The following is a 13,883-nucleotide window of genomic DNA, read 5'->3' on the forward strand; positions in this document are numbered from 1 at the left end:
GGCATAATGCTCCCCCTCAATTTCCCATGGTGAATCTAGACAGTTAGAGGACAAATATTTCAGCCAGTGAGCACAGCACTGAAAGAAGGGGTGGGGAGCTGAAATCTGCCAGCTTGTGAGATCATCCCATGGCTTCCCAACTACTTTAGATGATTATTTTATTCAGCAAGACTAGCCAGCAGAGAGGAAGGAGACAGGTATGGAGAAGGCTTTAATTTGTGGCCTTAACAATAGTGCCGCCTAAATATATCTTCTTGGTGACACACAGGTTGAGAGAAGTCACCATTGTTACAGTCTCAGCCTCCAAATTCTCCAGTGTCAATGACGTCACAGGCAGCCCTTGGCGAGTGCCTGGGAAGAACTCTTGAGATGGTTCTCACATGACCTTACTTAAGTAACATCCTTTTCCCTTGTACACGGGATTGGATGAGTTTTGTGAAGAATACAAAGCCAACACAGTTTCTTCTTTCAGGATGGAATAATTTTATTCTGGTCACTTATCTTTCCTTTGCTAAAGTGCTCTTAAATTGCCCACTACATAATGATTAAAACAGTCAAGCTGGTTAGAACACCAAATGTTTAGTAATACTTGTGTAAATATATATCCTAAATATTACATCTTAAATATTTACTCAAACAAAAACGGAAGGTCAGCAGCCATTCTCTTGTGGTTAGATGACAGAAATAGTATGTGTTAGTTCCAGGAAAATATTTAAACTCTTTCATATTCTCTTTTATTTATGTATGTACGCACATGTACACATGTGCCACAACATACCTGTGGAAGTCAGAGAACAGCTTGTAGGAGTCGCTTCTCTCTTTCACCTGGTTTGTCCCAGGGATTAAACACAGGCTGTTACAGTTGGTACCCAACATTTCCACCCACCAAGCCACCTTGCTGGCATTAGAAAGACTTTTTCATTTCTTCTTCTTCTTCTTCTTCTTCTTCTTCTTCTTCTTCTTCTTCTTCTTCTTCTTCTTCTTCTTCTTCTTCTTCTTCTTCTCCTTCTTCTTCTCTCTCTCTCTCTCTCTCTCTCTTTCTGATTTTATTGAGCTATACATTTTTCTTTGCTCCCCTTCCTGCCTCTCCCCTCCCCTTCAACCCTCTCCCATGATCCCTATGCTCCTAATTTACTCAAGAGATATTGTCCTTTTCTACTTCCCATGTAGATTAGATCCATGTATGTCTCTTTTAGGGTCCTCATTATTGTCTAGGTTCTCTGGGATTGTGAATTATAGGCTGGTTTTCTTTGCTTTATGTCTAAAAGCCACTTATGAGTGAGTACATATATTTGTCTTTCTGGGTCTTGGTTACCTCACTCAATATGATGTTTTCTAGATCCATCCATTTACCCACAAATTTCAAGGTGTCATTATTTTTTTTCCTGTTGTACTCCATTGTGTAAATGTAGCACATTTTCCTTATCTATTCTTCAGTCAAGGGGCATTTAGATTGTTTCCATGTTATGGCTATGATAAATAATGTTGCTGTGAACATAGTTGAGCACATGTCTTTGTGGTATGATTGAGCATCCTTTAGGTATATACCCCAAAGTGGTATTGCTGGGTCTTGAGGAAGGTTGTTTCCTAATTTTCTGAGAAATCACCATACTGATATCCAAAGCAGCTGTACCAGCTTGCATTACCACCAACAATGCAGGAGTGTTCCCTTTACCCCACATCCTGTCCAGCATAAGTTGTCATCAGTATTTTTGATCTTGGCCATTCTTACAGGTGGAATATAAGATGGAATCTCAGAGTTGTTTTGATTTGCATTTCTCTGATTGCTAAGGATGTTGAGCATTTCCTTAAGTGTCTTTCAGCCATTTTAGATTCCTCTGTTGAAAGTTCTCTATTTAGGTATATACACCATTTATTTTATTGAATTACTCATTCTTTTGATGACCAATTTCTTGAGTTTTTTTGTATATTTTGGAGATCAGCCCTCTGTCTGATGTAGGGTTAGTGAAGATCTTTTACCATTCTGTAGGCTGACATTTTGTCTTTTTAGTTTCAGGAGGTCCCATTTATTAATTCTTTCTCTCAGTGTCTGTGCTACTGGGTTATATTTAGGAAGTGGTCTCCTGTGCCAATGCGTTCAAGTGTACTTTCCACTTCTATGAGGTTCAGTGTTGGTGGGCTTTATGTTGAGGTCTTTGATCCATTTGGACTTGAGTTTTGTGCATGGTGACAGACATGGATCTGTTTTCATTCTTCTACATGTTGATATCCAGTTAGGCCAGCATCAATGCATAGTGCCAAGTAATCCCCTCTCCCAGCCCAGGAAGGCTGTGCCTCTGTAAAAGGAGAGAAGCATAACAAGTATTTACCAGTACCCAGACTTGATTATATCTGAAAGGCAACAGTAGCTTAACCTGTTATCCGCACGTCTTTTTCTACGATTTTGCAGTCAGGTGCATCAACTTTTTCCTTCGTTGGCCTTCTATTTCTTTGGTAACATTTTGCTCATTTTCAGGCATGTGTGATATGGAACATCCTTCTGTATATGTGTTGCTTTTATTGGTTAATGAATAAGTTGTTTCGGCCAATAGCTTAGCAGAGCAAGGCCCAGCAGGAAATCTATACAGAGATATAGAGAAAGAGCAGGTGGAATCAGAGAGATGCCATGTAGTTACTGAGGGAGAAAGATGCTGAAAAATGTTACCGGTAAGCCACAGCCTTATGACAATACATAGATTAATAAAAAATGGGTGAATTTAAGATTTAAGAGCTAGCTAAGAATATGCTTGAGTTGTTGACCAAACAGTGTGGTAATTAAAATAGTTTCTATGTGATTATTCAGGTCTGGGCAGCTGGGAACAAAAAGGCAGTCTCTGTTTACATATGTGACCTTTGTTTTGTGTAGACAAGAAGTTATTTATTTTTAGAATATATATGTTTTTAGCAGTTTTCCAGTTTTTCTATTTGGGTTTTTATCCTGTGAATATCGGGCCAAAATGTTTTAATCATTTATAAACTATTCTCTCTGGTGCAGTTTAGTAACATCACCCGTATTTTTTTCCTAAAATTTTCTATTTTGGTTTCCCCATTTAAATCTTTAACATATTTTTTTAAAATGTTGTTTTTGAGGTAAGATATTGTTTAAATTGATTTTAAATAGTCAGCAACAGATTTAACAAACTGATTAAATACACATCCTACTAAGATTATTTACTATCTAAACTCACCTATCTCTAATCTACCTCTGTGCTCACACCCACACATCAACTCACGCATCTGTGAAAATATTCTCTTTTTCTGCTTAGGCAGTTTCCTTTTGTGTTAGCTTGTTTTTTTCCTCTTTTTTTTTTTTCAACAAATGGTCCTGTCTTCTAAATAGTTGGTGTATAGGGCTAGACTAATAACTTAGTGCGTAAAGTGTTCGCTTCAGAAGCATAAGGATCCAAGTTTTGATCAGAGACAGATGTGACGGTGTGACAATGTGTCAGTGTGGCGGTGTGACTGTGTGGCAGTGTGGCAGTGTGGTAGTGTGGTGGTGTGACAGTGTGACAGTGTGGCAGTGTGACAGTGTGACAGTGTGGCAGTGTAACAGTGTGACAGTGTGGCAGTGTGACAGTGTGACAGTGTGACAGTGTGGCAGTGTGACAGTGTGACAGTGTGACAGTGTGGCAGTGTAGCAGTGTGACAGTGCAGCAGTGTGACGGTGTGACAGTATGACAGTGTGGCAGTGTGACCGTATGACAGTGTGGCAGTGTGACCGTATGACAGTGTGGCAGTGTGGCAGTGTGGCAATGTGACGGTGTGACAGTGTGGCAGTGTGGCAGTGTGACAGTGTGGCAGTGTGGCAGTATGGCGGTGTGACAGTGTGACAGTGTGGCGGTGTGACAGTGTGGCAGTGTGACAGTGTGGCAGTGTGACAGTGTGGCAGTGTGACCGTATGACAGTGTGGCAGTGTGACTGTATGACAGTGTGACAGTGTGACAGTGTGGCAGTGTGACAGTGTGACAGTGTGGCAGTGTGACCGTATGACAGTGTGGCAGTGTGACAGTGTGTGTCTTCAACCCTCCTGTTGAAACTTCAAGATGGGCAAATCCAGAGGATCAGTGACCAGGAGGTCTGGCTGAGACAGTAAGTTCCATGTTTAGTGACAGATGTAGTCAAAAAAAAGGGGGCAGAAGACGTCAACCTCTGGTCTCTCCTCACATTCACACATTCACATGAGTGAGCACACCTGCCCAAATGGGTGCACACACACATATGTATCCCAGATGCATGCGTACACACACACACACACACACACGTAGCAAAGTAAATAAAAGTACCTTGAAAATCTTCGAGGATTAACTCTTTCTGGAATAGATGTCTCGTGCCCTCCATGAAAATTCACAGCAAACATGCTAAAAGTCCAAAACACCAAAGACTCATGGAAATTCTGGTGAGTGAAATCTCCCAAAAAGGACGACTTCCCAAGAAGAGCAACGGCAATCAGGAAGTGAGGTAGTGTGTCTCACCCTGTTCTCACAGGGCCATGTCCCAGCCTATTCCTGGAACATGCGTGTGTCGTGAGCCTCATGCTCTGCATCTTTGTACCCTCTAGGCTATGCCTAATAAAGGGGACGCCCACAGGCATTCTGTTTTGGAAAAGTCAATCAAGAGGCTAAAATTACTCTTACTTATGTACAAAATTAAAAATTAAAAACCAGCTCTTCTGAGACTGGGCCATGGTCAGGATGAAATAAGCCATCTTTTCAAGGGGTCTGAGCCAGTGATCTGCTTTTATATGGAGACCTTTCTTCCCTGGATGGTGTAACAAGGAACGGCTGGAGTAAAGTGGGATTGCAGGCTTAGTCTGTAAGAATCCATCAGCACTCTTCTCTAGGAAGCCTGCCCCTCATGGTGTGTTAAAGAGCCCGCCGCTGAGCCTAGATGGCAAGTCTGTGGCTAGAGCCCCTTATTCTCCTGTTCACGCTGGCGCTGTGTGCAGGGGTCTGTGTGACTATCGTGTATTAATTGGTCATCACTGAGAGCAAAGGGACTGCTGGTTGGTATTTGGGTCCTGCAGAAGACATAATTCACAGCATCCCTGACTCGCCGCAATGCCTCATTCCGCCCAAGCAGACTGAGGCAGATTCCTTATACCTGCAATGTCGTAATTTTTTTCTTGTTGTTCATAAAAAAAAAAAACTCACTAATAAAACCCAGAAATCTAGGCTAGGGATGTAGCTTGGTGGTAGTACACTACCCTCGTGTGTGTGCAAAGTAAGGAGGAAAATATCAAATCCAAAATGAGCAGGGGGTTAGATCTTTGCTTAATTCTGTTAGACGTGTCTTGAAAAAAATATTTCTGGATGTTCACAAAAGGCCGGCTTGCTTTCTCAAGAGTGGAGCATAATCTAATCAATAATTGCATTTGCCTCTAGAAGGTGGCAGTATTCACTGATTTGGCTTTGAGTGGAAAAGAGAAAAGAAAAGCTTTTCCCTGTGGGTTTTGTACTCAAATCCAGCCCTTGGGAAGTTACAGCCTTCCTAGGCAGGCTGAGTAGCTGCTTGATGAGGCATCCTAACAGCTACTCCAAAACGCGCTTTCAAAACAAAAGTTAGAAAGCTCCCTGGCCCTTTCTTGAGAAGGGTCCCTTCCTGTTCCAATCCCATCCTGACCTTTTTGTTGAAGAAGAGCAAAATAATGCAGTAACAAAAACACAAGTGGCTGCCAAAGGAAGAGAGAGGGGGGGAAAAAGAGTTCCTGTAAGGGGCTGAAACAATAAATCTCCGCTCTGCTGACCTCCCAAAGGGAGTGTGTGTGTTTCCTCTAGTTCTTTATCAGAGTCCCCAAAATAAGTAGGAATGGGTAGCGTCTGGCCACATGCGGCACACCTTTTCCATTTGCTAACTCGGCCCGGACAGGCTGGGAGGAATCCTTCACGCCTTACCCCGGGAGAGAAGCCACTGACACCCTCCTAAGGCACCATGCAGCTGCTTCAGGTGACCGCACTTCTCCTCCTCCTGTGCAACCGTGTCTGCCGCAGTGAGGCCAGCGAAGGTACTGTTTCTTTGATCCTTCTGATGGTGTGGATGAGAAATCGGAGCTGGCAAGTTTCTAGCCCCGGTTGACCTTCAGGAGGCTTCCTCCCGCAGTTCTCATGTGCCGATTGATTTGCTCGATGGAATACAAGGGAGCTAGGCGGGGAAGAGGCCGAGAAGGCACGCCACAGATGAGAGCTGGTTTCTGCTAAAAGGAAATGCTTGCTGGCCTGATGGCCTGAAAGTATGTTTAATGGATTCATAAAACAACTGGGGAAATGTGTTACCTTTTCGGAGACTAAGATAGAATTTTGGCTAAAAATGTGTTAATTCAAAAAGACATATTTTTTTTCTATCATCGGCCCAGAATGATAAGAGAATCCTGTATGAGGGAAACTGTGTTGCCAAGGGCGCCGGTGTCAATCCCAGCTCTCAGCTTTGGTTGGGTAAAGCTAGCTAAAGAAGTGAATGGTGATTCGCTATTAGAAGGATATTAGCATCTTAGGTGACTGGGCAAGCAGGGAAATAAATGTATTGACCTTTGTTACAGAAGTATATGCAGATGTGAACACAGTCCCGCAATACTTTGTGTGACTTTCAGAACTTTAAAGATAAACGTGTAAAACCCACCACCGACTGCCCGGTAAGACCCTCAGGTGCATGCTGCACCGCCCTAGTGAACAGATGCAAACACCACTGTTTTTTATTTCCAACCATTCTTAAGTAACACAAAATAAACAGTTAAGCTAAAGCACTAATTTATTGGGCTCCTGTCCTGTGCTGGGCGGTGCAAGGAACAGCAAAATGAGCAAGTTGCTTCCCTCTCTTACAGTGGTAGATGTGCTATTGAGAGAAATAGGCCAGTGATTCTAGCATTAGGCAGCTTCTATAAGCATGAAAGCTAAAATGTAAGAGAAGACATAACTGGGAGAGATTGGTTCTGACTCTGAGGGTGTGTGCAGAGGGTATGTGTGCGTTGGGGGGGAGGGGTGGTCCAGAAAACTCAATTCTAAGTTTGCTTGCACCCTTTCCCAACGTTTACTGCCTACAAAATTTTAATTTATAAAAGCAATGTAAAGTTAAAAAAAAAAAGAATAAAAACACAACCAATGGTCCAGCTTGAGCTACATCTTGTCAGTAATTTTTTTAAAAGAAATCTTTTTTATAAGTTTAGGATAAATCTGGAAGTCTTTTCTCATCACACACTTGCTTATCTTGCATCTTGCCAGAAAGTTAGAAGGAGCTCCTGTGAATCTGGCTTTTTTACAAAAGTGTCCATGAAGCAGCGGAGTTCAGCGGCTTGCTTCTGTGTGTCTCTTCAGGATGTGTTAGAACAGCTGATGAGAGCATCTACCCTGCGACACTTTGCTCAAAACCCATGTGCCTGGCTGATAAAAGTTCTGCAAGCTTGGGCTAGGCTCTCCACCCCTTCAAGTCTGCAGGCCTTCTAGTGTGCAGCATACTGCCAGCGCGTTTTAATGCTGAATGGGCTGTGCATCCTGGAAACAAAGAGGAAGGGAGTCAGAGGAACTGGCCTCCAAGCTGACTGTAAGAGAGGGAACCAGCATGGAGAGAACACAGAAGGGCTCACAGACTTCTCCACTATGTCCATTTAGGGAAAACACCAGCCTCCTTCAGCTCACTGGTCAAGCGTCTACCCTTGCTTTAGCAGGGTCAACATGCTAACAAGTTTTAGCCCACACTGGATAATTCCTCACTGTGGCAGGGAAAATATTTAGACAGTATTTCCTTCGCATCTGCCAACAAACCTACTTGATAACTTAAGACCTGTATCTGGAATGAGGAAAACAGGGAGGGGAGGGAAGGGAGAGAGGGTAGGAGGGAGAGGGGAGAGGGGCAGAGGGAAGAAGGGGAGGAGGTGAGGAGAAGCAGGAGGAGGAAGAGTAAGAGGAGGAGGAGAAGGAGAGAGAGAGAGAGAGAGAGAGAGAGAGAGAGAGAGAGAGAGAGAGAGAGAGAGAGAGAGAGAGAGAGAGAGGAGAGAGGAGAAACTGATCTTTAAAAACAGAAGCTGTATCTGCTGTATCTTGGCACCACAGACTGACCCTTGACAGTGGCCTGGGTAGGGCTGACCGAGTTTTTCCAGGCTACATGGATGACTTGGATGCACCTGGCTCTGCCAGTTTATGTTTCCTTAGCAGAATGGGCACAGGAAATGAAGCATTTCCTACGTTCATCTCATCAGCTCTTTCCTAACTCCATGTACCCCAAGTACATTGAGTTCTGAGCTTTATTGGCTCCTCACACTTAGAATGATCAACAAATTCATCAGCAGAGTCAATTATTGGGGTCTGGGAGGGAGCCATTTCAGCTCTAACGCTCAGATTGTCAAACAAATGCATGCTTTTTGGCTCTGAAATTGACTGCTAAATATGATTTCTTTTCCGAGAAACTGAGTACTTTTCTTTCTGGTGTTTTTTTGTCAATCTCAGATTTAAATAAATACAATCTGGTGGTGGAACTTTTGTTGAGACCCAGAGAATTATCTGTATGGCAGCAAGTAGCTTTTGTCCATAGGATGCTGGCCTAAAAATTTATAGTGTCCAACTTGGAAGGCTGCTCTTTAGAAATGTGTCCCAGAAGTTCCTGAAGGAGATGGTCAGTCTTTCCTGAAGTCTTCTGTGTTGTACTTAAACCTGAACAGACACTCCAGTGACTCTGGGGTCTAGAGGGGTGAGCTTTTGACTGCTGAGGCTCAGCGATGTTAAAAGACGATTCCAGGAAATGGAAGCCTGGAAGCTGTGTGCATTTACTCCCTCTACCATTTTATTTTTAAACGTTGCATCAGTCTAGGAGAGATGAAAATGTTTGGGGTAGGCAGAAACAGACCCCGGGATATGGATAACAGATGGATTTAGTTGCCTGGAAGAATTCATTTGTTAGTGATAGAGCATCCAATTTTATAAAGCAAAAAATTGATTGAATATACTATTAGAAGATGCTACGCTAAATCCTGTAGCTTTACCAAAGCCAATAGGAGACATTTCTTGTATTAGGATGAGAAGAGGAAGAGCCAAACAACACAAATTTTATCAAGGGTCTTGAGGAATAAGGAAAAAATGGCATAGAGAAATCACAAGTTCCTAGTTTGGTATGTTGGGAAATCTCACAACTTCTCATAAAAATATGCTGAACTTTGTAACTTGAAAATCGGGAGGCTCAAGGTAGATGTAAAATTTCCTGAATAGGGACACTGTTGAAACAGCAGTGCATTCTAGTCTATAAATACAAAGAAGCTGTAGTTTGAGTCTGGGTACATACTAAGAAATGCTGTGCAAAGTATGGTATCAGGAGATGTTGAGTAGAGGATGGGAATTACAGATTGGTATCCATCCCCGGAGCTGTAGCTCAGGGTAAAGCAGATTCTTAATTTATCTATGGCACTGGGTTAGAGTCCCACACCTATAAAACAAATACAAAAGCAATATTGACTTACATTTAACAATTGGTGCCTATAAAAGTTCTTGAGCATGGGGCTTATCATTAAAGTTATAAACTAAGAGGATCAGTCTCCAGCAGAAAATAGATTCGACTGCCTGGGTCAGGAGAGAGAATGGACAAAGAGACCATTGCACCAGACACTGTCAGTCAGAAAGTCTACCACTGAAGTGTAAAGAAGGGTCTGGGAGAAGCGTCAAGGACATAGAGCACATGTTGCTTGTTCCTATCATTTTTACTGCTGATGAGAGACAAGCCAAGACAAGGCTGTGTGGACACAGATTGGGCAAATGGTTTAGAACAGACGAGGAAACATGTGAAGAGATAGTTTAGGAGAAACAGTGATGTAAGATGGTAGGTTTTAATTCTGGTGAGACATGTAAGCTGAGCTGTGCAATAGGAATCAAATGTCCTGGAAGCTGGAGGTAATGTTTTCCTCTGTAGCTTTGGAGCCTGTCCTGGAACTAGCTCTTGTAGACCAGGCTGGCCTCGAACTCTCAGAGATCTGCCTGCCTCTGCCTCCCAAGTGCTGGGATTAAAGGTGTGTGCCACTACCGCCTGGCATCTAGTTCTTTTTTTTCCCCACAGATTATCAGTAGTTTATTTATTTTATTCCTTTTTTATTGATTTTATTGAGTTCTACATTTTTCTCTGCTCCACTCCTCTCCCCTCCCCTCCCCTTCAACCCTCTCCCATGGTCCCTAAGCTCCCAATTTACTCAGGAAAGCTTGTATTTTTGTACTTTCCATGTAGATTAGATCCATGTATGTCTCTCTTAGGGGCCTCATTGTTGTCTAGGTTCTCTGGGATTGTGGTTTGCAAGTTGGTTTTCTTTGCTTTATATCTAAAAGCCACTTTTGACTGAGTACATACGATATTTGTCTTTCGGGGTCTGGTACCTCACTCAATATGATGTTTTCTAGAACCATCCATTTGCCTATAAATTTCAAGATGTCATTATTTTTTTCTGCTGTGTAGTACTCCATTGTATAAATATACCACATTTTCCTTATCATTCTTTGGTCAAAGAGCACTTAAGTTGTTTCCAGGTTCTGGCTATGACAAACAATGCTGCTATGAACATAGTTGAGCCTATGTCCTTGTGGCATGATTGAGCATCCTTTTGGGGTATATACTCAAAAGTGGTATTTACTGGGTCTTGAGAAAGGTTGTTTCCTAATTTCTGAGTAACCCCAGTAGCATGGACACTGAGAGAAAAAAATAATAAATGGGACCTCCTGAGACTGAGAAACTTCTGTAGAGGTCAGTTCTTGATTCAAAGCTTCACCCTCCTCATTGTGACAGCAACATGAATGCTCAGCTCCCTTGTCTTCCAGGCGCCGATGTGTTACACTCTGTATGGAGCTTAATCTCATGAGAGCCAGTCCCTACAGCATCTTAGCTCTCCTTCCACACTGCAAGCGCCTTACAGCTTGCCAGTAACTATGACAAATAAATAATAAAATAAATAATATAAATAAATACAGTATATAATAATTACAATATCGTAAAGATCAGTATAAAAATAAGAACTAAAAGTGATCATATATTATCAAAATATGGAGTATTTCCTGGACCTCCATAAGATCTTCCTCAACAAATTCTCTTTCAATTTCATTTCGTAAGTCAGAATCATTCAGAAAATTAAAAAAGTGTTCAGACTTGAGGGTTTCAGAAATTAATTTGTTAGATAGTGGTCATTTCCTCTTCTAGCTTAAGCTTCAGGTAAATATTGAACTTATGGATCATTGCAGGATTCCAGTTACTAAGGTTCTTTTTCAGTAGCAATCAGCTTCCAATGGCCTCTGCAACTCTAGGAATAATTTGAGAGGCTACATTTCTAAGCCATGAATTTCAAGGTAAGAATTTACATCCGATTCCTGTGTCCTACCCCCTTTTCTGCTTCTGAACTCCTAGGGTCACTGGGCTTTTTTTTGAATCAGGCAGTAATAGCTCCATGGTGTGAAAAGGTCGCTCAGAAGAGAAACTTAGAGTTCAGCTGGCAGGCGGGGAACCCTATGCACCACAGCACATGACTGAGGAATAGACACGGGAAGCATTAGTGGACTCTCATAAAGGCCAATGGAAGCTTACATTCAGAAGTTGAGCAGGGGTTTTGTTTCCTACGCACAGATACATCAGTAGTGGTGACAACTGCTCTCCAAATTAGAAGTGCTACCATGGGAGAATTAGACTCTCATTTTGCTATTCTGTGTAGTCTTCCTGACCACAAGAACTCCAGCCATTGCTGTGGCAGCCATCTGTACACAGGTGTATCCAGACAGGGTTTTGCTTCATTTTGGTGGCTGTATTTTGCTTTCTGTCTGATGCTATTCTGATACTAACCTTTGTTTCAGAATCCTACTTGATTTTTTTTTTAAAAATTCTTTGTAATTTAACACAGTAACATTAGCATTCCACAAGACAGCATTTGATGAAGAGGAAGGAAGTCAGGGAGAATACTTTCCATTTTCCCATTGTTTTATTTACATGTGTGAGTGTGTGTGAAAATACGTGTGTGCTTGTGCATGTATGGCAGGAGACTGGTGTCTCTGTGCTTGTGCAGGAGATAGGTCAATGTCAGGTATCTTCCTCAATGCCTTTCCACCGAATTTTTGAGACCGGGTCTCACTTAATCTAATGACTCAGTGACTCATTCAGTGAGTTCCAGGGATGCTCTTGGCTCAGCATCCCTCATGCTGGGATAACAGGTGCGCATGCCTCATTTGCTTGGGGGCAGGGGGTGGATCTGAACTCAGGTCCTCAAACCCTTCATCAACTGAGTCATCTCCTCAGCCCAGGACTTTCCTTTTCTTTCTGAAATGCTTCAGACCCGCTGCTCTACCCCCACACCCTTTCCCTTGCAACGCCAGCTCTTCCTAAACCAAGGGCATGCACATTCTGATTTCGAACTCTGCTTCCCAGGGAACTCACTTTTCTCAGTGGAAACGTTTGGATGTAGGCAGTGATATGGATTAGTTACAGCTTCTCCTTACTTAAATAACTATAAAGTGTTGACCCATCTCTTGTTTGTAAGCTAAGCAATACCCTAAAGAGGACCAGCTCTGAAGAAAACAGTTGTGTGTGCACAGACTCAGTAATGAGTTCTATGTCTAAAAAATCAATACCGTTGATTTTACTGAAATGTGCACCACTTAGTAATCTCTTCAATCTGTCGTCTTCTGCCTGAAACCTTTCCTAAGTGTGCAGTATCTGTGCAGCCTCTGAGAGCATCTGCCATTGGTGCTGATGAGAATCTCTCTTATTTCTCTCATTCCAAGGCCATTGGTATTGCATCTGTTTTACTGTCCAAGAAGCTGAGGCTTCAAAACAGTGTGAGAGTATAGTAAGGTCACATGTCATGAAATCACACAAGAAGTGACGCTCTTTGGGACTTTTTTCTGTAGCTTGCTACCTTCCCAGGGTGGTGACATTTCTGTAAGTTGTTTTCTGATTTAAAAAAAGAAGAAGAACATAGTTAGAGACACCCCCCTCCATCAGTTGAGAAACCACTGCCACCTCTCATGGCACCTACAAGAACTTCTGCTTGGACATATGATTTTTAGCATCCTCATTCAAATGATCCTCATGAATCTCATAGAAGGAACTGTAGTGCCTTTCGCCACACTGGCTAGAATAAAAGAGACTTGCCTCGAAATGTCAGTGGAACAGATATACGGTTTATAGGAGACAGAAGTTACAGAATTAGTCACTTAATGTCAAATTGTATTAGTTCTGGATTCAGATGATGTGATTCAGATTCTGTCTTTTGGATGAATTGCTTAACTTCTGATATTCTGAGTTATACGATGGAGTAAGTGCAATTCTCACCTCATGGGGACATTGATTGTGAGGTGATGCACACAAAATGTATAGAGTGGGCAGTAAGTACCATAAAACTTTGGAACTTAATGCTCCACCATTTATCAAATTCCACCATTTAGATGAAATGCTTTTATTCCAAGTTGATTCCAGTCAGAATCAACTAATAAGTATAGTGTTAACTCTTCCCCTGATGAAATATAAATTCCTGAAATAATTTCACATGATATAGTATTCTAGAGGATGGTTGCTGAGCTATGTTATAATCACAATATATGCAAGTGAAAATTATGTGTGTGAATTTGCATAATTTCGAGAGTGTGTTTCAAAGTTATGTCACTTGCTTCACTAATCCTTCACTTAGATCAATAGACACAAGTGGAGAGGGAGATTTATTTAATGGTGTGACTCCATTAATGATAGGCTGATCTACCCCCAAGACTATTCATGCAACACAAATCGAACTCTATGGGTTTTAAAAGAAAAAAGAGAACATGAAGTTGATTAGGTAGGAAAGTGGGGGTGGATCTTGGAGGTGGACGAGAGGGGAGTGAATGTTATCCAAAGATACATGCAAAATAAATTTTCAAAGAATTAATATAAGACTATTTTTGAAAGTTTAT

The 13,883-nt window shown here is 42.0% G+C and overlaps 1 protein-coding gene across 1 annotated transcript in view; it reads left to right on the top strand.

The window, feature by feature from the left end:
* Positions 1-5,779: 5,779 nt before the first annotated feature.
* The window catches only part of Emcn (endomucin), a 77,437-nt gene continuing 69,333 nt past the window's right edge, over positions 5,780-13,883 (top strand). Inside the window, exon 1 of the mRNA XM_038312076.1 lies at positions 5,780-6,001. Within this exon, the coding sequence (XP_038168004.1) occupies positions 5,929-6,001 (73 nt within the window). The 5' untranslated portion in view covers positions 5,780-5,928. The remainder of the gene's footprint in view (positions 6,002-13,883) is intronic.

This window comes from Arvicola amphibius, chromosome 14, assembly GCF_903992535.2.
Source record: "Arvicola amphibius chromosome 14, mArvAmp1.2, whole genome shotgun sequence".
Taxonomy (NCBI): Eukaryota; Metazoa; Chordata; class Mammalia; order Rodentia; family Cricetidae; genus Arvicola; species Arvicola amphibius.